The sequence below is a fragment of the Vigna umbellata genome, chromosome 3, assembly GCF_029865625.1.
Source record: "Vigna umbellata cultivar VRB3 chromosome 3, Vumbellata_1.0, whole genome shotgun sequence".
NCBI lineage: Eukaryota > Viridiplantae > Streptophyta > Magnoliopsida > Fabales > Fabaceae > Vigna > Vigna umbellata.
Window position 1 is genome coordinate 51,225,966 of NC_142167.1, and position 23,797 is coordinate 51,249,762.

The window sequence follows — 23,797 nt, forward strand, 5'->3', positions numbered from 1 at the left end:
TCTCTCTATTTTACCAGGTTTAATTACTAATTTATTTCTTACAATTATAAACAATACCATTCGTATTCCAAAATATTTTTCTATATTTTTCTATGTTAATGGTTAAACTATTTAATAAAATGTAGAAACACTAAGAAAAATGTCTTTTTAACTATATAAGTATTACACCAGTAGTTAAACTTCTTGAAAGTATCTAAGAAACAAAATACCATTTTAAAAATTAATTTTAATTTATTACTCTTTATAATCATTTTTACAATTAAATATAACATTAACAATTATTATTTTATATAACTTTAATAACTAGGGACATTTTGGTAATCTTTAATTTCTACCAATTAAACAATTTTTTTATCTATCACATAAATCAAATCCTACATTAATTCTCATAAACTTTACTTCCAAATCCACTCTTAGTTACTTCTAAATCCACTCAAATAAATAACAAAAGATTTACCCTCAAATTCCCTTAAATCCATTCTATCACTCTCCCCAAAATCATCTTCTCCAAACTCCCTCAAGTGAACAAGGATGCATGTTGTAATTATTTGTTACATTAGTTGCTGAAATAATTATAAAGTGAAAATAACATAAATAATAAGAAAGTATATTAGTAAATTGAATTGGATGTACACTTCTATCAGAACTTTTAAAATTTAAAATTTATAATAAAATTTTAAAACACCCACACATAAGTATCTTTTAACAATAGAGCTAAGTATGATAAACACATCGGAATAGGACATTATTTTTTTTATCGAGACAAAATATATAAAATTTATGATATTAACATATCTTTTATTTTGATAGTTTTTTATTTTATAAAACTAGCAGTCACAATTTATTTTTAAAATAATAAATATGCATAAAAAGTAATAATAAATCTTTTAGTCAATCAACTTTTATTTGTTAGGGTAAAATCATTATTAATATTTTAAATTTGCTAATAATTTGCTTAATAAATTTACTAATAATTACCCCACTTCTATTCTCCAGCGCTTCATATTATGGATTCCAATCATTCACCCTTTTATGCATTACACTCCTATCACTTATTCTGATCACTGTTGTTCCTTCTCTTCCATACTCCACAATCACTTTTCCTCATCAAACACTTCAAATAATTTAACCATAAATTCCACAATTCTTTTCCATGAAATAATGCTTTCTGAACAAGTAAAACAAGTTGTTAAAAGAATTATGGTATATAAATGGAGACTAAATTAATTTTATAAAATTTAATTAAACTTAATTTTGTAACAGCTTAATATAAGTTGACTATTTAGAGAATTCCAAAATAAAAGTCGGAAGAGAAAAATAAGTGTGTATGAAAAGAAATTATAACTAGAAGAAATTGTGTCCAGTTTTGGTCCATAATCTCATGGGCCCAGACAGCCCATTAACCACTGCAAAAGAAAAGCATAAAAGCAAAAAAAAAAAACCCTCCTTTTGTCTGTCGTTGTAAAACTTGGGTTATTTTCATGTCGTCAGAATCCAGATAACACAGCGTTTCACTCAATTCCCTACTCTGTCTAGGGTTTCCTACCATTTTCCTCAATTCGAAAGCTTCATTTTTTTTGCCATCCAATTTCTCATCTACCAAATCGCCCTCGAATTTTTCAGTCCCGATTTCCTTCTCTTCGAGCCGGCAGTCCCCATTTCCTCCTCTGGAAGCCGTCAGTCCCAATTTCCTTCGCTGAAAGCGGTGCGTTAAAAGTGGACCTAGGAAAATAAAGCTCAATTTGTATTTTTGTTGCTGCTGTTGTTCTTCTGGTGAATGAGTTGTTCAATTGCTATTGGTTTTAGGATTGCTCGCATGTGAAGGAGGAAGATGTATTCTTCACGAGGGAGTGGCGGTTACGGCCAATCTTACTCTAGTCAATCCGCATATGGCCAGAACGTGAGTGGGTTCATTCTTTCGGTTTTGTCCAAGTTCAACGCCTTTCTGATTGATTTTCAGTTCTTTTTTTTCCGTCAAGATTTGCGTTCCTTAAAGATAAACGCTTTTCTTTCCCTTATATTTTTAATTTTCGACCATGGGATTTATACGCAATTTCTGGTGGTATTGGAATTTGTCATCTTTCAATATTTGAAACCCCTATCTTAAATAGTTTGATTTTTTTACCATTGGAATTTAATAGATCGGTAGAGTATGGGGTTGATTTGAATTTTGTGTTTGCAGCTGGGAGCTAATTACTCTGGGAGTTCCGTTGGAGGACATGATGTGGGCCAGCATTCCGTGGCTAATAGGCATTCAACAATATTAGGTGGTTCTCAGGAAGTTGATGTTAGTGGGTATAGGGCTCATACTTCCACTACTGCACAGTATGGGGGACAGTATAGTTCTGTTTATGGTTCGGCTGCTTTGAGCAGTGCACAGCAGGTCAGTGTGTTATGTACTATTTGGTTGAAGGGTGTTATTGGAGAACAGTAAGTTTGCTAATAGTTTGATGTGAAAGTTATTGTGATTCAGTTCTCTCTGTATTGAAATATGCTGGAAACTGATTTGTTTTGAACTTCTGTACAGGTCCCTTCATTGAGTGCTAAGGGTTCTGCATCATCAGCTTTAGATGGTCGTGGAGGTTATGCTTTGGGTGTCTCTGATTCACCTAAGTTTGCTTCCGGAGATTATGTCTCCTCTTCAAGCCATGCATATGGTCACAAAACTGAACAATTGTATGGTGAAAAAAGTTTGGAGTATTCTGGAATAGATAGGAGGCAATATGGTGAACGACAGAGTGGTTACATTGGTAGGGACCTGACAAGTGATCCAGCTGGAAGATATGCTGCTGATCCTGTTGGGTTTAGTCATCAACGTCAGGTGGTTACTTGCTCAGAAAATATTGTTAGATTTCTTGGTTTGAGTATCTATTTGCAAATTAAAATGAAGAAAATTACCTCTCTTGCGTTATTTGGTTTTTATTTTTTATTATAATGTAATGATGTTGCCTTTCTTATGCTCAGCAGTCAGAAATATATGACCGCATTGATCAGGCAGCTTTGCTTCGACAAGAGCAGTTGCTGAAAGCTCAGTCTCTGCAAGCTGCATCACTTGATGGGGGTACTAGGTATTTATATTGTTTCTGAATGAATGTGAAATAGTTGTTCGTGCATTGCTTTATTTTTTCAATCCTAACGAACTTCCTTAACTAATAGAGTACATCTATCCACTGTGGTTGTAAAATGTAAGACACTGAGTTGCCTTTTGAATTTCTGACGAAACTTGATAGAAGTTGATCACCAGTGCCTAACTATATTGAATGGTAATAATATTTCTCCCTACACTAAGTAGCAACACGTTTCTGGCAGACAAGCTGATTATCTTGCAGCTAGGGCTGCTGCTAGTCGTCACCCCACTCAAGATCTTGCGTCCTATGGAGGAAGAATGGATTCTGATCCCCGTGGTTCGTCTATGCTAAGTGCTACTTCTTATGGTGGACAACATGCACCATCAATATTAGGAGCAGCTCCAAGGAGAAATGTGGATGATCTCTTGTATTCTCAAAATGCTTTAAACCCTGGTTATGGAGTGAGCCTACCTCCAGGTAGGGACTATGCCAGTGGTAAAGGTCTTCATGGGAATGCCATGGAGATAGACTACCCAGGAAATGTGCTGCCACATGGTGGGCATACTGATCGCAAGGATGACCGAGCTAGCTATCTACGAGAATTTGAGTTAAGGGAAGAAGAGCGACGCCGGGAGCGCTTGCGTGAGAGAGAGAGGGACAGAGAAAAGGAGAAAGAACGTGAACGATTGCGAGAACGGGAACGAGAAAGGGAACGCGAAAGGGATCGCATTATGGAGCGGCGTGAGAAGGAGAGGGAGCGTGAGCGCAAACGTGCAGTTGAAACTAAGCATGAACGAACTCCAGCGAGATCCTCCAAGGATCCCCGTGTTACTTCAAAAGATCTCCGTGGGTCATCTTTGACAAAGGAAGGGAGATCTTCTCGACGAGACTCCCCACATCATGGTGCTTTACATAGGTGGATCTAAATAATGATTTTTCTATTTCTGTGTCCTGCTCTGGTTCTGAATATCTAGCTGCTTGTATATCTTGCAGCCATTTGTAACTAACTAAATGTTCTGTTATGCTGAAGGCACCATTCACCTGTTAAAGAAAAACGGAGAGAATATGTCTGCAAGGTAAAAAGGAAATAAGAACTTAGTATTAGTTGCTCCATCATTATAAGAATGTTCCTCATCAAGGAGCTAGTTGTGCTGCTGTTTTTCCTCTGGAGATCTGGGATAGGGTTTGATTGATTAGACTTGGTATTTCCTATAATGTTTTAGACTTTATCCTTGTGTTGGTTTTGTTTTATCTTGAACCACTTCTGTTCTCAACCTGTTCGCATTATTGAATTCAGTGATGGTGGGTACATTTCTGTTGCCTTCGTTCCTGTTATCTGTACAGTCAATCCTCTTTGGGTTTGAATCCTCAGGGTACTTGTTTTCTTTTGGGCCATAATTTATTCTATCCTGTTACTTTTTGTCCCATCTTTATGGTTTCTTCTCAGTTATTCCACCTGGTAGTTCGTGACTTCCTTTTGTTCCTTCTATTGCTACCCACCTAGTTATCCCTGTGCTATATTTCGGGAAGCTTTTGTAATAGCGGACCTGGAGATCAATCAGATAGAGGGGGAACAATAGTTTTTTAGAATATCTTATCGGTGCTGCATTTCAATTGTGCTCCACTTCTGCAATGAAAATGAAATGATTTATTGCAATTGATACCTGGTTCATGGTTTCATATTGTTTATTGCTGCATGATTTGGAATCAGATTGAGTTTTCATTTTCTGAACTGTATTAACAGGTATACCCAGCCCGCTTGGTAGATGTTGAGAGGGATTACCTCTTGATAGATAAGCGATATCCCCGACTGTTTGTCTCTCCTGAATTCTCCAAGGTATATTGATAATCTTGCCATATTTGTTAATGATTGTATTTTGGGGGCAATAATTGTTTTACCTTTTGTTCCTCAAGCACTCTGAGAAGCATGAGTAAAAAGCTTTTTCAGTAGAGTTAGCTACCTGAACTTGCTATATATTTTTCTTCTTTGATGACATGGCTTTGATATTGATTTGAAGTTATTTGTATTTGTTTTTCAGGCTATTGTGAATTGGCCAAAGGAAAACCTTAAATTGTCTATTCACACTCCTGTGAGGTGCCCCTATCTTCATCTTTGTCACACAGTTGCATTATTACAAAATATTATATTGTGCTTCTAAGGTGTATTATATCTGTAGAATTTTCATTTTGTTTATGTCTACCTTTTCTCTGTGGCCTGTGTATCTTGACTACTATCTGTCAAAACTAGCTGGGTGTTACCATTTTTATTTTTGAGAGGAAAACCTATTTGAGTAGGACTATTGTGGTTACCTTTGCATTATATTTCGTTTTAGGAAATATTGAATGTATTCTTGACAATTTCAAATTAATAACATCTTTTAAAACTATTTTTTTTTGATTCATGTTTATGGTCATTTCTGCATTTCTGGCATATGGGTGTATTTGGTAACTTATTGCATTGAGAAATTAAAAGGAAAACCAACTATGATTTTTGAGCAGTTTTGAGCATGACTATATTGAAGTAGACAGTGCAACTGAGCCTAGGGACTCCACAAGCAAGCTTTTGCTGGGACAATCTCCAAATTCAGAACAAGGAAATACAGTTTGGAATGCCAAAGTACGTTGTTCACCATTGAAGTTTGCAGATTATATTTTTCTCCCTATTTATATCTTGTGTTGCATTAAATTGGGTTGAATGGTCATTATGCTTGTGTTATTATATGTATAAGTACTTCACTTTAGAACACTTGTTTGATAACAGCGGTAGGTTGTGTATAGTTATGATGACCATATGATTCTATGTTTAAACACGAGTATGTTGTGATACCACTTGTTGAGTGTCAAGAATCTTGTCCTAATACTTTGTGATACTAAAGCTCTTAATTTTTTGTTGGATTTGGAATTCAGTATAAGGTGGTTGATTTTTGTTTCATAAAATTAGAGGAAGTCAATTGTATTTGGCAAACCAAATTGGCATATACAGAAAGAGATGCCAGATGATTGGATAAAATTCAATTAATTAATTTTTTTTGTTAAAATTGGTCTAATCTGATTTTATAGACTTCATTTGATTTTCTCTTTCATGGGATTAATTTATATGTGCTGTTTTTTCGAACACTCTTGTACAAAACCTGCTGTTTTTCCCCTCAGCCCTATTAATTATTACTTATGACTTGATGTTTTGAAACACCTGTATCTGTGGTAACTGTAATTGGGTAAGGTGGGTTTTCAATATGTCTTCAAATATCAAAGCAGGTTGTCTGTTGGCCTTGTTATCCATGATAACATCAAAATCTTCACTGGCGAAAATATAAAATACTGTCACTGTTTTAAATTTTAATAAATTATTCTGAAGTAAAAGTAGTTCTGGTATATATTTTGTTAGAACAGATAGTTGCATGAGGCTCCTGTTTTTAATATTTCAGTTTGCTTGATATGTTTACAAAAAGTTTTGGCTGAAAGGGTCTATCACCAGCATAGTTGGGATTGGCTACATGCATCACATTTTTATTAGTTAAAGACCAAATCTTCAAAAATATTAACCCGGGATCCCTATAAACACTTTTCTCCAATGTCTTTGTCTATCGTTATTTTCAAATGATGAAGCACCATGGAATCTACATTCCTTTCTGGTGCCTGTAGTGACCTTTGTACTGGTTTATTGGTGTTGTGTATTTGGTTCACCATATGATGAATGGGTCAGTCTTTTTATGTACAAAGTGTTTTGTCAGGAAGAATTTGGTGCTTGTACCGTATGTTAAATAATCTTTTGTGGGCACTATTTCAGATAATCTTGATGAATGGACTTAGTAGGTCAGCATTGGAAGAGCTATCCTCTGATAAAATTGTTGATGATCGCATTCCTCATATGTGCAATTTCCTTAGATTTGCGGTTCTTAAGAAGGACCATTCATTCATGGCAGTTGGCGGTCCTTGGAAACCTGTGGATGGGGTTGATCCATCTATTGACAATAACTCCTTAATCAAAACTGCTCTAAGGTTCATGCCTATGATATGATTACTGGTGTTAAATGTGTGTTCTCTACTGCGAGCCTAATGAACATTTTTCATGCTTTTCAGATATGCAAAGGAAGTTCTTCAACTTGACTTGGAGAATTGTCAACGGTGGAATCCTTTTCTAGAGGTACAAGTTTTTTGTTAATACTATTCATTGGTTTTTCACTTTGCTTATTTTTTTTCCTTTATCTTCTAGCTTAAACCATCTAGGTTACCTTTAATAATAGTTATTTTAAGTATTCTCTTACAGCTTATGCCTGTCTAATTGAAACTTCATCAAAGTGTGTCACGTTTTTAAGTTTGTGTTTATTATATTTTTGTCTTTCAAGAGGAACAGGATTTTTACATTCTTTTGGTTTAATCTGCTTTTTTATACTTAGTTGTTGATAGTTTCTTTATTATAATATTTCCATGATAAGATTACGGTTACGCGTACGCCTCTTTGTTATTTTTATAAAGCTTATTTTTCACTGTGAAACTTTAGTTATTGAAAGCTTTAAAATTCCCAGATACATTATGATAGAATTGGCAAAGATGGTTTCTTTAGCCACAAGGAAATCACTGTTCTTTATGTTCCCGATTTGTCGGACTGCCTCCCTTCATTGGATGAATGGCGTGACAAATGGCTTGCCCACAAGAAAGCTGTGGCTGAAAGAGAATATCAACATTCTTTGAAAAAAGAGGTCTGTATTTATTGGTTGAGATTACAATTTCACGATTTATTAATTGGACAGAATTGTAGCGGTGAAAGTTTCCCATATTGTCTCTTATATTTTATTTTCTCGACTATTTTTCAGAAACTAAGAGATAACAAGGATGTACCTAAAGGTGATTGGCTAGTTCCTTCACTTTTCTTTGCATGACATCATATCTTTTTCATGTTACCCCGATTGTATATATATTAATTGGGTATGGTTGGTTTTCCTTTTTTAATTATACTAATTAGATAAATCAGATAAAAGGAAGGATTCTGCTCCATCAGGACAGTCAGATGTAAAGAAGAAAGAGAAAGATGGTAATACTGTTAAGGAGGAAATTGAAAAAGCTGATAACAATAAAATCGCCAAAAAAGAAGGTTCTGACATTGGTGACGAAGGCAAGAGTGCTGAGAAAAAGACGGGGGAAACTGCTGCTGGTCAAATCACAAGTGGTGTGAAGTCTGTGAAAAAGAAGATTATAAAGAGGATTGTGAAACAGAAAGTTGCTACCAAGGCAAATTCAACTACCTCCAAACAAATAAGCAAATCAGGTGAAAAGGATGTTGCTGACCAAGTGACAACATCCAATGTTACTGATCAGGATGACAAATCCTCGGTGGATCCCACTGGGGTAAAAAACTTAGTTGCTGAGGATGTGTCTGTCCAGAAAACTGACGGTGTGGAGGGAAAAGATAAGCAAATGAGTATTGAATCTAAAGCTCAAAATAATTCGGATCCATCTGTACATGTAGTTTCTAGTGATCCTGCTGTGAAAACAACAAAGAAGAAGAAAATTATTAAGCGGGTACCTAAAAAGGTGGTGGGTGAGGCTTCTAAATCTCTAGTTTCTGAGCCTAGAAAGGAAGAGGGGAATCAAGGAGAAGATGGTACCCAGAGCTCTGGCAAGCAGACTGCAGATGCAACTACAGTGGGGACTGAGGTGAAGAAAACAGTGAAGGTAGTTCCTAAGAAAAAGATAAAAACACCTGCCTCTAAGAAGCAAGATCAGACTGCTGATTCCAATAAAACAGAAACAGTATCAGACAAAAAGGAAGAGGGGAATGTGGTCCCTGTTCAAGCACAGAATGACACGCAGAGCACTGGCAAGCAGACTGCCAATGCTTATACCACACTGGTGACGGAGGTGAAGAAAACTGGGAAGGTTGTCCCTAAAATTCAATCAAAGTCCCCTTCATCCGAAAAACGAGACAATGCAGTGGATTCCAGTAAAACAGAAACGAAGTCTGATCATGATGACAATAAGGAAGAAAGAGGAACTGGTGAAAAAGGTGGCACAAAGACAGACAAGCAGAAAGCTTCTGATAAAGATGTTAACAATGTAAAGGGGAAAGTGAAAGAAGGTGACAAGTCAAATGAGCGGAATGGAAAAGATGAATCTAAAAGCAAACCTAGTAAGGAAGTGAAGGAAAAAAGGAAGTCTGATGAACCTCCTAGACACGCTGGATTTATTCTTCAAACAAAAACGACTAAAGATTCTAAAGTATGTATCTTCAATGAGTATAAAAAGTGTGCCCTTGGTATGTTACTGTATTATGTATTTAGTCTAATTTTGTGAATTCTGGTACAGATGCGTTCTCTTTCATTGTCACTGGATTCATTGCTGGATTATACAGACAAAGATGTCGAAGAATCAACTCTTGAGGTATGCTTATATGGTTTTTTGTTATCCATTATAATAGTATTTTCCATCAGTGAATTATGTCTTAATGGAACTGTTTCTGATTTCAAGTTTATATTGCTTGTTTCTGGATTATTGGTTTTGCAGCTTTCATTGTTTGCTGAATCATTTTATGAAATGCTCCAGTTTCAAATGGGCAGTAGAATTTTAACATTTCTTCAGGTTATTTACTCCCCCTCTTATATTACTTTTTTTTACTGACTTGGTTCTTTTAAGGCAGCCTTGTCTACAATTTTGTTTACCATTTTTCTCCAGAAACTGCGTATGAATTTTGTTATCAAAAGAAATCAGAGGAAGAGGCAGCGGGAAGACGAGCATGAGAAGGAAAACGTGAACAAATCCTCCCCAGTTAAGCGTCAAAAGGGAGATGGTCCTTCTGTGAAGAGTGAGCCCCCGGAAATGGACACTAACCCAACCCATGTAGATGATGAGAAAGCTGTTTCTGAGAATGATAACTCTAATAATGATAAGGAGGATGTTGTGAAGATGGAAGATGAATCAGACGAGGAAGAAGATCCAGAGGAGGATCCGGAAGAATATGAGGAAATGGAAGATGGTAGTCCCAAGCATGATGCATCCGATGACAAAAATGATGAGCAAGAAGCGAATGCAGATATTAAACCTGAAAATATCACTAATGATAAAGCAACTGATGAAACTTCTAAAGGGGAGATCAAGGTTAAAGATGAAGTGCAAGAATCCAAGGCCGATACTCAGTTGAAAGAAGAAAAGGATGACACTAAAAAAGAAACTCCTGCTGTTAAGGAGGTTGTTGTGGACAGAGAATTGTTGCAGGTATTTTCTTGTATACTGACACTGATATATTTATTCTATTTGATCGTTTATGAATAATCTTTCTACACTTGGATTTTAGTTAAGTAATTATTCGATATCATTTATGACAGGCTTTCAGGTTTTTTGATCGTAACCGTGTTGGGTACATCAGGGTAAGCACTGCGTTCTTTATTTTAGGTTGGTTTTCAGCCTCACTCAATAATGATGAGAAATGTTGTTTCTTTACAGGTTGAAGATATGAGAATAATCATACATAATATGGGGATGTTCTTTTCGCACAGGGATGTCAAGGTGAGAAAATTTCTGAAGGTTCTTAGTTTGTTCAGCATATTTGTCTTCTGCCTCGTGGTTTTTCAATAACCCTGCCATTTTATTATGTTATTCTATAAAAACAGGAACTTGTACAAAGTGCATTGTTGGAGAGCAACACTGGGAGGGACGACCGAATTCTTTATAATAAGCTGGTGCGGATGAGTGATATTTGATATAGCCCTTTGTGTCTATTATTGTCAATGAGAAACACTGGAATTGGCTGTTTTTGGATAAACTAAAGATTATTTTGTAATTACAGTTGGACTAGTTTTCTATTTGTTTTGTGACTGTTGAATTAGCTGGTAATGTAGCTTTTAGCTTTTTTCTTTATTTTTTCATGGCATGCTACGTTCGTATTGATGGCTTGGATTTTTAAAAAACTAAATCACCACCAGACCGAACCTTTACTCAAGATGTTATGGTATTTGAAGCCGAAATAGTAGTGAATACTGATGTATGAATAAAGGGGATAAAATGTAGTGGATGGGTTTGGTAGTTCACACCTATCAAATCCATAACATATGAAATTGCATGACATCTCGTTACATGTTCTTTATAGGAAGGTCTTTGAATGGAAAAAAGCAAAGGAATGGGGAAGGATGTTGCTCATGTACAAAGTGTCTACTATCGTTAAATGAACGAAAAAGGGTCTCTTAATTTTCTTATATGAAATGTTTTCGAAATTTTGAACCATTCTTATTGTAGCCAACGGAGTCTAAATTTACAACAATTTGAGAGTATTTTATAATGTGTTTGAACAAGATAATTTAATAAAGTAATTCATTTCATTTTTTGATGATTTTATTTATTTTTGAATAAAATGGTTGTTTTAATGAAAAAAAGGGAATTAATGTCAAGAAGTTTTTAGAAAATATTTCAAATAACTAAATACACTTTCAAATACATATTTTTTTCAAAATTATTTAAATATTAAAGTTTGACCAGTATTTTTTAAAGTTTAATTTAAAAATTTTACATTTCAAAATATGTATTTTTTATTTAAATTAAAATCATATTAATTTAAATAATTTTTATTCATAATATTTTAAGCTAAAGTCGTGCCTTTTTAACACGACGATTTTTATTAAAATTAAATTAAAGTCTTATTATTTTGATATAACTTTAGTTTAAAACGTATTAAATTAAAATCATAATATTTTCACGTAACTTCAATTTAAAAATTCCATATAAGTTGTATGATAATTTTGATAATTGCTTTAAAATTAAATCTTGTCATCGACAAGATTTATTGTAACTTTTTTAAAATATGTCAATTTTGATAATTGTTTTTTAAGAAAACTACAGTAATATTAAGAAAACCACTTGTATGGAAAGACAAGTATTTAAATAGTTAGAAGTAAGGGCAGCATCGGAGAAAAGTAGTATATTAAACCTAATAAAATTTGAAGGGAGGCAATCTTTGGCCGCGTCACATAATGAAAATGGGAAGGCCTTCATCTTTACTAGCTCTTGAGGCACATCAGCTGACTTCATAGTAGAACAAACTACGTGAAACTCTATTAGGTGTAAGCCATGAAATTTAGGTAACAAATGTATTAAACCATACTTCAACTCAGCTTATTGGACCTTCTGGTTGTTGTGTTCTAGCCATATATCTTCTATACTTTCTTATTCATAATGGGAGCTTGCAATGTCATTATTGGAATATGAGATATTGTTGCCAGACTTTCCTTGTTTTTTCTTTGTTTTTATCTCCTCTTGTATGTTCTTGCAATTTTAGGATCTTAGGGATACAAATTCTTTTCTTTTACCTTACACTTGGTCATAAAACATGGAACGCACACAAGTTCAACAATCTACAACAATTATAGATTAACAATGATATCAGAAATCAATAGCACAAAGCAATTTTCGTGAACTAACAACTAAAAACAAGTATAGGAAAAATAAGAAAACTATATACAAAATTTGTATAAAAAAAATTGCAAGGGAAAAACTATTAAATTGCGATGATTACCATTCTTTGGTGTGTGCAGATGAGATACAAAATTGGAGACATTTTAGGAGGGAGATGATGGATTATTGTAACCTTTTTGAAAAACTATTAAATTGATTTATATTATATACTAGTTTTTTTTTTGCCTAAGTTGTAGCTTTGGTACCTATTTTTGTTGTTATGGTTGTATCTTAGGATGACTCCAATAACAATTATCTAGATTGTGAATTATCTATTTTGAATATTATTCTGAAATGTTTTATTTTTTAATTTTATACTATTAAAATGAAATGTTACAATATTATTATTTATAATAGTAATAATAATATTTAATAATAATATATAATATATAAAATATATAAATATATAATAATAATATATAAAAATATTAATTTTAATAATATAATATATAACAATACAAATAATAATACCTATGATTAATAATAATAGTAATATAATATATAGTGATAATAATATATGATAGTAGTAATAATATATAATAATAGTAATAGTAAATATATAATAATAATAATAATAATAATAATAATAATTTTAGTAGCATTTTATAAATTGAGAAATGTATTTGGGATATTTATTAGTGACACTTTCGTATATTAAGAAAGATGGTAGGAATATTTTGATAAATAAAATAGTTTTTGAAATCTGAAATGACAAAAAAAAAAACATAGATGTCAAAATTATAAGTGGGTAATATCATTGATAGTTTGTTTTCACATATATGTTAGATAGATTTCAAAATTATAAGTGGATTGTAAAAGTAATATCATTTCGTATTTTGTTTTCACACATGTTATACATGTTAGATACCAAACGTATTTTTTTTTATAAAAAAAATAACATGTTATATTTCTCATTAAAAGAAATACAATATAAATTCTTTAATAGTTTTGCTGTAAAAAGTTCATTTGAAAAAAAATGTCTACTTAACATATAGACAAAAGTATTTTTGCAAATAATGTTTATTTTTTTGGATTTATATAAGAAAATTTGTATATAGTATTTGTAAAAAACCTTTTATCAAAACAAGTTACATGTTTCTTACAATAAATAAAAAAGAGCACGTGCTGAAAAGGAAATGGGTACAGGGAGTTAAGGGACCTACCACTTTGTTCCTGACCCCATCTTCTTAAAAATGACAGATAAATATTTAAGCTAAAGGTTTTCAGAAGGGTACGGTATTTATACGTATTATGGTAACATTCACCTACAGCTGTACCCTTCCAATACTTCCTTCTTTGTATATGTTAACTCTTGGCTTGCACTCACTGCCTACCACCAACACCAAGGACTGATTCGGGTTACCTTACAACGGTTTGGCATTAAAAATGGGAAGGATGCCATGCTGTGAGAAGGTAGGATTGAAGAAAGGACCATGGACTCCAGAAGAAGACAAGAAGCTCCTCGACTACGTTCGGAAGCATGGCCATGGAAACTGGCGTTCAGTGCCTGCCAAAGCCGGTAACAATACAACTTCTCTGTACCCTTTTTTCTCAATCATCGACTGTGCATGTTCTTGATATTCAGCAATCACGCTCCATATCCCCAATTTATTTGTTACGTACATGTATGATTTATATCTAGGTCTTGAAAGATGTGGAAAGAGTTGCAGATTGAGGTGGATTAACTATCTCAAACCTGGTATCAAACGAGGAAACTTCAGCGAGGAGGAAGACCGTACCATTCTTCAACTTCATGCTCTTCTTGGAAACAGGTGACCTTCTTTTGGTTTTCATACTTTCGTATTAGTAAATCAAAAGGTTAATCATATATTTCTCCGAAGCTAATCGTGTTTCTCTATTGCACACACAGATGGTCAATCATAGCAGCTCACCTTCCCCAAAGAACCGACAATGAGATCAAGAACTATTGGAATACCAACATCAAAAAAAGACTCATCAGAATGGGCTTAGATCCCATTACCCACAAAACAGTAAAACAGAACACGTTTGAACCCTTTGGTGGTGGCCAAGACCAGTCCAAGGACACCACCAATATCAGCCACGTGGCTCAATGGGAGGGTGCTCGACTTGAAGCTGAAGCCAGAGGATCTATGTTGCAACTTGGATCCTCGCATCTGTCTGGGCTCATTTTGAGAAAAATTCCAACTGAACCTTATCTTTCATCACATTCAGTGTCAACCGAAAACAACACAGCGTATAACATGTATGCCCTCGTGCTTGCCCCAAATCATGATTTTCGGTCATCTGTATCCACTTTGAGCATTCCAACGCTTCCTGCAGTTTCTAATACTCCACATATCACGACTAAAGAAAGTTCACTTTCATATAAGAGTGACAATAGTATCATGGGAGGTAGTGGCCAAAGTCAAAAGGTAACGGAAGGTTGGGTATCAAACCTACAAGATGATGACATTATGGTGGCTGTGGAAGCATTCAGAACTGCGAGGTCTGAGACTATCGAAGAGCTGTTTAATGAATCCACTTCCATTTAGAAGGTCTAATACGACGCTTTGTTTTAAAATATCAGTCATTCGTAGCTTCTTCTGTTTGGAATAGTTTCATGTCAGGTTGGATGTCAGTATGTGTCTCGCCCACGTTATGCTTTCTGGTATCATGAAATAATAGTTATATTTTGTTTTCTCCTGTTCTGATGCTCTATTTTTGAGCATTCCTTTTGTTTAAGATTTAGTTTCCTTTTTTATAAATATAACTTACTCTGTGAGTGCCAAGGTCGTGTATAGTATTTAGCAACTTTCATGGAAAACCATAAGATAAACAAACATGTATATATCCATTTTTTTGGGAAAGTGTCAGCACGGATCTTAAAAGAATCAGCACACAGTCTTCTCACAGTCTTCTCAATTAGTCAACGCTACATTAGGTTTCATTGGCCATACATTCAATACTTCAGTGTGTTAGTCGCGGAAGACGTCATTTTGCATTAATGTTGTAGTAATTTTTGTATTTTACTTTTTTTTTTTATTTGATAGACACAACAAAAATGTAATCTCTAATTATAAGTTCATCTCTCTACTATGTTTCATACTTTAGATATGATTTATAATCTTGCAATAGACTAAATATATTTTCGTTAACACAGTTTGTATTTGATGTATAGTATTTTTAAAATTATTATTTACAGGTATATACATTAATATATTTTATGGTCATATTATATATATATATATATATATCTATATATATATATATATTATAATATACTATATATGTATATTAATATGATGATTTTTTTTACATTATTATTTCAGTTATTTAGATATTGGTTTCTAATTTAATATTAAAAAAAAGTAGATTAAAGAAACAACCATAAAAAATAACTAGTGCAAAATTGGTTTTCTTAGTGACATTTTATATCGGTTCAAATTTACCAAATATTAAAAGTGACATGTTGACAAAACTGTAATAAATTATAAAGATGTTTTATATAGGTTACACTCAAAATTGGTATAAAAAGTGATATAATGACAAAACTATAATAAATTACAAACTTTTCTATATCGATTAGACATAGAACTGATATAGAAACTAGAATGGTGATAAAAATATAATATTGGAGGACACTTTATATACTGGTTAATTACTATAACTAGTATAATCAATATAGAATGTTTAATATTCGTTTTCCTTTCCCACTTCACTTTCGTACGCTCGTCTCTTTTGCATTTCACTAGAGCGGTGGCACAAAAATAATGTTCGTCTTCCTTTCGCAGTTCACTTTCGCACGCTCGTCTCTTTGCTTCTCTACATTGTCTTTCATCTTTGCTGTACTTTCATTCAACATTAAACTTTGCATGTTCCTCTTTACTCGTAGTGCCCATTTTTGCATTAGTTTGTTGTCGGTTGTTCCTGTTTTTACTAGTTGTCGTCGTTGGAGAGGCTTGGTCATGTTATGGTGGCGTTGCAGGTGTTGTGGTGCATTCCCTCATTCTTTTGCTCAAGCTCTCTTGTTGGTATTACCGGTGCTGCAATTCCTTGCTAGTGTTTAGGGTTGTAGCGGGTGGTGCATTGTCAGAGCGGCTACAGCGGAATTGTTAGCATGGGATAACAAACCAAGAAGGTTTTTAATACGAACGTTTGCCTTTTAATTTCTACTCAATTAAACTTACCAAGCAAATAAAAATAACAAATAAAGAGAGTAAGGTTTTGAGAAATTTGCAAAAATGATTTTATCATGGTTTGAATCTTACCAATCCCTCATCCAGTCGCTTATCTCAAATCAAGATAAACAATTCACTACTCACAAAACAATTACAAATTACAATCACAAAGAAACAATTTGTAAAAGTTTAGAAACCACCTCTCTTGTTACCCCAAGAGATGAAAGTCACTTCCCCTATAACCCACAAGGGATGAACACCTCTTCTGAATCTTCACAAAGGATGAACACCTCCTCCGAATGCTTCACGAAGGATGATAGGCTTTTAACTCAGCAACAACAACAACACTCAATCACACTCCCTGTGAAAGTTATCGCTCTATGCCAACACACCAAGTTCTCAAAGACACAATACAAGGGTTCAACAAACCTTAGAACACTTATCACCGCACACTACAGATAAGATTTTTCAAAATACACTTATTTCATATTTCGTATTTTGTATTTTAGAATGAGAGTCTTAATCTAATTTATAGAGATCTCACTCAAGGATACCTTGTTGATTGATTTCGACAAGTGCACTGAATCGTTTCAAGTAATAAACCATGGTAAGACCATGTATCATTTTCCCAAGAGACTCATAATACTAGAGAATTGTGCGATTAACAACTCATCTAGACTCAATAGAACAACATTCATTTACAAGCATGTGCAAGAAAGATAAATTTACACATAATTACATGGTTGGACTTTGGTGTTGAAGGCACTTAGAAATGGAATAGACTAGAAATTATATGAAATGACATTGTTAAGGTTAGGTTTCACCAATTTACTCTTGTGCATACATAATTTCATCTCCTCTCCATCAATTGACTAAAGTCAATCCACAAAATTACTCTAGCCCTAATCCCTTAGGTGAAAGAGCTTAACTTTTACCTATTAATTATCAATCCCTTGACTAATAAACAAGCAAAACCCGCATTAAGAACTAGGATCTAAGACAACATCGCAAACCATAAAAGAAAGGGGAAAGGAGAAGGTCTACCCGCGCAACGAAGGACCCTAGAATTCCACCGCGAGCCATCATCGAAGGCGAGAACACGCCTGAGTCGTGCTTCCGCACTGCCGCTATTCTCGCCGCTGTGAGGCCATTGTCTCTGCTCAAGACGCAGAACGTTCTCGCCCCCAAGACTGGGTGGTTCGCGAGATGAAAAAGAGGAGAATCTGGTTGCTCGTTAACTTGAACAGATACAAGAGTGGGGAAGAATTTCCCATTGTGCGACCCTAAAGTAGGGTTTTCTTAGTGAAATATGATTAGGGCTATGACCTTGGTTCTATAAAGAACCGATACCTAAACCCTTTAAAAAAAAATCAGTTATTTTATGCTTCGGTTCTTTAAACAATTAAGGTAATAGATCTTTGCTATAATTACAGAAATGTCACCGCACCAGTTTTAGGCATCGGTTCTTTTTGAACTGAGACATATACATTTGTGATAATTACAAAAATGTCACTATGCTAGTTTTAGGCATTGATTCTTTCTGAATCGAGACATACACGTTTGCGATAATTACAAAAATGCCACCGCACCAGTTTTTGCTTCGGGTACAAAATCGATGTTAAATGCGGGAGTTAAAATTCTTTTTTTAAGTAGTGACTATTATCTTGGGAGGTTGTCTTCAACTTTTCTAAAGGATTTGATATGTTAGACTTGTTGTGTGTACACTTGTTCTTTTCTACTTAGGGTTTCTATCCTAGCACTTCTTTGTTTTGGTTTTCTTTCTACACGCATATTCAAGACTACTTCGTTTCATGTTGTTTGGTTAAACTTCAAAACCAAGGGCTTTATAGATGAGATTCTTTTGTCTCAACATGACTTTAGTCCACTTTTTAGGGTTCGAAGTTTTTTCTCATAACCTTATAAGCAAACTTGAGCTTGTACGATGCGACAGAGAAAGTAGCTTTAAGGAAACATTCCCAGATTATTTTTCTTCTCTTATAAAGTCTTATTCTTGGGTGTCATGATTCTGATAATTACTTTATTGATTTGCACAAGTATCAAGAAATAGAATATACAAGTATCAAAGTACTTTTTTGTACACACAATAAATGTTTTTGAATGGTGATAAGCGTTAAGCAGTGTAGCATGTTCGAGAAATTTTATCATTTTAATAAGTGCATCGTTTGGTAATACACATGTATATTCATCATATGGTATAATCATAAGATGCTTTTTCAAGGCTAAAGTTTTTAGCGATCACTTATCAGAAGATATTCTTTATAGAAAAATTTGCTTGATACAACACTGATTAAAACATCTATTTTGTCTTTAGTAGTGTTATATAAAAGTTGGACTTCTTATTTTATAAGAAGCTAGCTTATTTTTCTCAAATAGTCTATTGAGAGATTTCAACGAGAGAAACTTATCCTTAGACCCTGTTTATGATTTTCTAATCCATTCAAACAGTTTGGTGTAGAAAGCATTACTTGAGCTCTTGGCTTCAAATATTATAAGATGCTTCTTTACTAGACGTTACTTGTTTCAAACATCTTTCCCTACACAGTAATATTTTGTTTTATGCTGATTGTTAAACTTCAAAACTTGGGTTGCTTAAACCGTCTATTCAATCTCCTTCTAGTGTTTTCTTGAGTACTTCAAATTTATCTCTTCCTTTAACAAACTTTCTATACCAGTTTCAGAATGTATAAAAAGTTGACTTCTTATACCGGTTTTGAAACTGATGTAAAGGTTGAATACTTTCTATACCTCCTCATTCTATATTGGTTAAAAAATGGTAAAAAAACATTTTTTAACCTGTATTAAAAGGCTTTTCTATAATATTGAATATTTTTTTATAAGGTAGTTTGTTTCTTCTTTAGTTTTGTGGTTCTTTAGTTAGTTGAAGATTAGTAGATGAAGTTCTCCCGTTTGTTGAAAATCATTAAATGAAGTTCAATTAAGTTCTTTAGTTTGTGGAAACTCATCACATATTTTTGTGGTTCACTAAAGCTCATCCAGTGAAGCTCTTTATTTCATTGAAGCTCTTTAGACACATTTCTTCAATCTTTTTGTCAAGTTAATTACTTCACAATTACTTGATGGGTTCTTCATTTCATCTATGGAGCATAACAATGATGTGAACTATAAGAGATTGTGTAACGTCCCGGCAACTCACAGGGACCATCGACTGCCCCCACAGATCACCACCAGGCTTTCCAGTGTGCTTTGTCCTCACTCGCACACTTTCCGGGAAAACTTCCCAGAAGGTCACCCATCCCAGAATTACTCCAAGCTAAGCACGCTTAACCATGGAGTTCTTATGGGTCAGGCTACCGAAAAGTAAATGCATTTTGGTGATATGAGTAGTCAAATCAATTCCTTTAAGCTATCTTTCAACTGTATAGTCCCATACCTATACAGTCTCCAGATCCCTCTCATTCCGGTGTATGTTCGATTCATTCATGTACCCCTTCCACCGGAAGCCTTGCCAGGAGCCGCTCATTGTCTGTGCCCCCTGCACCATGCTCCCTGCACCGGCGTCACTCCCCGCCCTCGTCAGTGCCCGGGTGTCACATGCCCACCAACTTCCGAATGGTTCGTCCTCGAACCACACTCTGATACCATCTGTAACGTCCCGGCAACTCACAGGGACCATCGACTGCCCCCACAGATCACCACCAGGCTTTCCAGTGTGCTTTGTCCTCACTCGCACACTTTCCGGGAAAACTTCCCAGAAGGTCACCCATCCCAGAATTACTCCAAGCTAAGCACGCTTAACCATGGAGTTCTTATGGGTCAGGCTACCGAAAAGTAAATGCATTTTGGTGATATGAGTAGTCAAATCAATTCCTTTAAGCTATCTTTCAACTGTATAGTCCCATACCTATACAGTCTCCAGATCCCTCTCATTCCGGTGTATGTTCGATTCATTCATGTACCCCTTCCACCGGAAGCCTTGCCAGGAGCCGCTCATTGTCTGTGCCCCCTGCACCATGCTCCCTGCACCGGCGTCACTCCCCGCCCTCGTCAGTGCCCGGGTGTCACAGATTGGATGGATTTTCATTGCGACTCATGAGTTGCTCGAGAAGAAAAAACTTGTATGAAGATGTCTCCTGGTGATCCAAGATCGTAACTCTCAAAAAACGTAAAAAAAAGGACATGAAAAAGCAAAACATTTTGCAAAATAAATTAGAAAAGGGATGATAGCTTATAAATGAGAAAGAACAAGTCATATTGTTGCTGAATCTAAAAAAAAAGTTAAAAAATTCATCACTTGATAAAATATTCTCAAGATAAATTCCAATACAAGAATAGAGAACTCATAAGATTTTCAAGTGAATTCACAAGGAAAATTTCATTTAATATATTTTACAAGATGGGTTGAATTTATTTTATAAGGAGCATAATAGTTTTGAATAGGAAAAGACAACTCTCAAATGCTTAGAAATATTAGGAAACCCAAATGCAAATATAAAACTACTTAAGCTAAAGTTAACTCAACTAGTCCTATGTTTATTACTTAGTAAACTCCTAATTAACCCTAACAATCCTATGTTCATTACTTAGTAAACTCCTAATTAACCCTAACACATGGGAGTTCTTGAAAATTAGGAAAAGGCACATGGTAGTTCCTAAATTTAAGAAAATTATCATCATCACACTTCTAATAAGCAAATGTGATATACAAATTATTTAAAAGACATGTGAAGTCTACACTCATTAAAGCAACATGCAACTTTCTTAACTAGCTAATAAATCTTTCTATCATGATTTTTTAGTGATCCTAGATCGTAGAATATTAGAGAATTAAGAAAAATTATGTGATCTAAAACTTTACAAAAATGGAGAGCATCTTTACTTTTTTTCAGCCACTTCTTGTGATACTCCTCATTATCTTCATTAAATCTTTGTTTTTTTCTTTGTCATGCTTTTTTTTAATTATTCTTGAAGGTTTTTTTCTCCTTCTTAATTATATCCTTTCTAAATCATATTTACATTAACAAACTAAGCACACTAGACCAAAAGTTTCAAGTCTAATAAAAGATGTGGTTAAAATGGAATCACGTCAAATTCGTAACCCCAATTTTTGAAAGATTTATCAAAACAATGCTCAATAAAAAAAAAAACATAAACTTCTGACTATGTTTTATAAGTTGTTAATCAACTCGAAAAGAAGATTGAAGACTCACTCTTTTATTCTCAAATCTATTCTATTGAAAAAGTGAAAATCATCATCACCATGAATGGTGGACCTATATTTATATATAAATATTACATATACTTTTATGAAGGGTTAATAGTTTGATTATGTTCTTGAATACTTAGATGAATTAATTACTACTCTTTAGTTGATTTATGGTGAGCTGGAAAAACAAATATTAGAGATTGAATTAAGTCATCTAATATTTTTAAATGATAAAGATATATTTGAATGTATTAGTTCGTCAACTTTTGAGCTTAAATCAATCATAAAGACATTTAATTTCCGTTTCGAGAACCATCTGAGCTAATCTACTGCATGCAAGATATTTTCTGTCTATTACATTTCTCTATTTAGTTGTTTGGCCGTACACTGTTTTCTGTAACTACTGTACGAAGAATTATAAACAGAGCAGTGATACCTTGACACCCAAAACGAAAAAATACATGTGCCAAATAATAATATTTTAATTATAATTATATTATATTTTAATTTAAAATCACAATATATATTATTATATTATTAAAAATAATATCAAATGAATGTTTTTCATCCGTATCAAACTAACTCTTTCATTAAATAATAGAGCAGTGATACCACAATACATTTATTTGACACGGTCAAATAATAATATTCTGATTATAATTATATTATATTTTAATTTATAATCATAATATATATTATGTCAAATTAATATTTTTTTTAAAATCAGTGTCAAACTAACTTTTTCCTAAATAATATAAGTGCTGGAACTACTATTTAATTAATATAATTTTTTGTTGCCGTATTCAATAAAAAGGAATTTTTATTGGTAAATAGAAGTAAAAAATTGGATCTGGGAATTGCTAAATGCAATGTTGTAAAAGAGCTGTCTAATGATACCAAATCTTATTTGAAATATTTAGAATTTAATATGACCTTCATTTTGTGTTAGGTGTTTTCACAAGTTTGGTGCGAATGCTTAAGATATATTATTAATAAGTAGGCTGCAAGTTTTAACAGATTCATGCAGTCGCATCAATGTAATATGGTGGCAATCTTTTTGGTCTTCTGTGCTTTCAGGGCTTTTGCACCAAAGTAGGCAAATATGCCTTCTTTATTACTAAAATAGGTAAAATTTGACCGAAAGTGAAGTCGTGGGGGTCAAAACGACTTCAAAAGAAGAAGTCGTGCCCCCCTGCACGACTTCACACTGTTCATAGGTACAGTGTTGAAGTCGTGCACCCCAAAAACGACTTCTGGGTCCTGTAATCGATTACATTGATTTGGTAATCGATTACAGAGTGTTGAAATGGTGACCAGGCAGAAAACGTACTGGTAATCGATTACGGTAATCGATTACCAGCTTGATTGTGTAGCAAGAAGCACTCTGCGCTCTGAGCGAGCAGTGGACGCTCGTCAAGCGAGCAGAAGAGGACGCTCGTCCAGCAAAGACGCGCAGTGGACGCTCGTCTTGCAAGCAGAAGTGGACGCTCGTCCTGCGAAGACGCACGAGAGGACGCTCGTCCAGAGAGAAGAGAACGCTCGCCCTGTGGACGCAAGAGAGGACGCTCGTCCAGCTAAAAGAGGGGCGCCGGGCGCCAGTTTTTGCGAGAAGCTCGCGCCCGGGCGTCGTGTAGGGTGGTCACGATTTCAACACTCTGTAATCGATTACCGTTACGTTGTAATCGATTACCGTCGTCAGAAGTCGTTTTTGGGGTGCACGACTTCAACACTGTTTATATCAACAGTGTGAAGTCGTGCAGGGGAGGCACAACTTCTTCAATTGAAGTCGTTTGGGCCCCCCACGACTTCCCCATTTTCGTAATATGGTTTGAATTTGCCCATTTTGGTAATATTAGAGGCATATTTGCCTACTTTGGTGCAAAAGCCGTGCTTTCAGACATTTGGAAAGTCTCGGAATAAAAGACTATACTGAGGATTTTAGAAGAACTACTATCTAAAAAAATAAA

At 34.4% G+C, this 23,797-nt stretch overlaps 2 protein-coding genes across 3 annotated transcripts; both read left to right on the forward strand.

Moving 5' to 3' along the window:
• Positions 1-1,460: 1,460 nt before the first annotated feature.
• Positions 1,461-10,919, forward strand: EMB1579 (ATP/GTP-binding protein family). Of its 2 annotated transcripts, none has more exons than XM_047315864.2 (21): positions 1,461-1,705; positions 1,807-1,900; positions 2,183-2,383; positions 2,528-2,821; positions 2,965-3,068; positions 3,310-3,984; positions 4,099-4,144; positions 4,813-4,905; positions 5,108-5,163; positions 5,568-5,685; positions 6,856-7,067; positions 7,149-7,212; positions 7,595-7,768; positions 7,883-7,913; positions 8,032-9,284; positions 9,372-9,446; positions 9,570-9,644; positions 9,738-10,277; positions 10,388-10,429; positions 10,506-10,568; positions 10,673-10,919. In XM_047315864.2, exons 2-21 carry the CDS (start codon positions 1,832-1,834, stop codon positions 10,760-10,762), a joined length of 4,275 nt encoding a protein of 1,424 aa, XP_047171820.1. In that variant the 5' UTR covers positions 1,461-1,705; positions 1,807-1,831; the 3' UTR covers positions 10,763-10,919. The 2 variants fall into 2 exon arrangements, with proteins under 2 accessions (XP_047171820.1, XP_047171821.1); XM_047315865.2 differs by having other exon boundaries at positions 2,968-3,068.
• A 2,973-nt stretch (positions 10,920-13,892) lies between these two features.
• On the forward strand, positions 13,893-15,019 carry LOC124839930 (transcription factor MYB106-like). Its single transcript, XM_047315873.2, has 3 exons — positions 13,893-14,025; positions 14,149-14,278; positions 14,377-15,019. Exons 1-3 carry the CDS (start codon positions 13,893-13,895, stop codon positions 15,017-15,019), a joined length of 906 nt encoding a protein of 301 aa, XP_047171829.2.
• The last annotated feature ends 8,778 nt before the right edge of the window (positions 15,020-23,797 follow it).

Coding starts and splice junctions, on each gene's coding strand:
- EMB1579 (XM_047315864.2), top strand. CDS start 1,832: ATGTATTCTTCACGAGGGAGTGGCGGTTACGGCCAATCTTACTCTAGT. Junction 2,822..2,964: donor GGTTTAGTCATCAACGTCAG/GTGGTTACTTGC, acceptor TCTTATGCTCAG/CAGTCAGAAATATATGACCG. Junction 9,447..9,569: donor TCGAAGAATCAACTCTTGAG/GTATGCTTATAT, acceptor TTGGTTTTGCAG/CTTTCATTGTTTGCTGAATC.
- LOC124839930 (XM_047315873.2), top strand. CDS start 13,893: ATGGGAAGGATGCCATGCTGTGAGAAGGTAGGATTGAAGAAAGGACCA. Junction 14,026..14,148: donor TTCAGTGCCTGCCAAAGCCG/GTAACAATACAA, acceptor ATTTATATCTAG/GTCTTGAAAGATGTGGAAAG. Junction 14,279..14,376: donor CATGCTCTTCTTGGAAACAG/GTGACCTTCTTT, acceptor TTGCACACACAG/ATGGTCAATCATAGCAGCTC.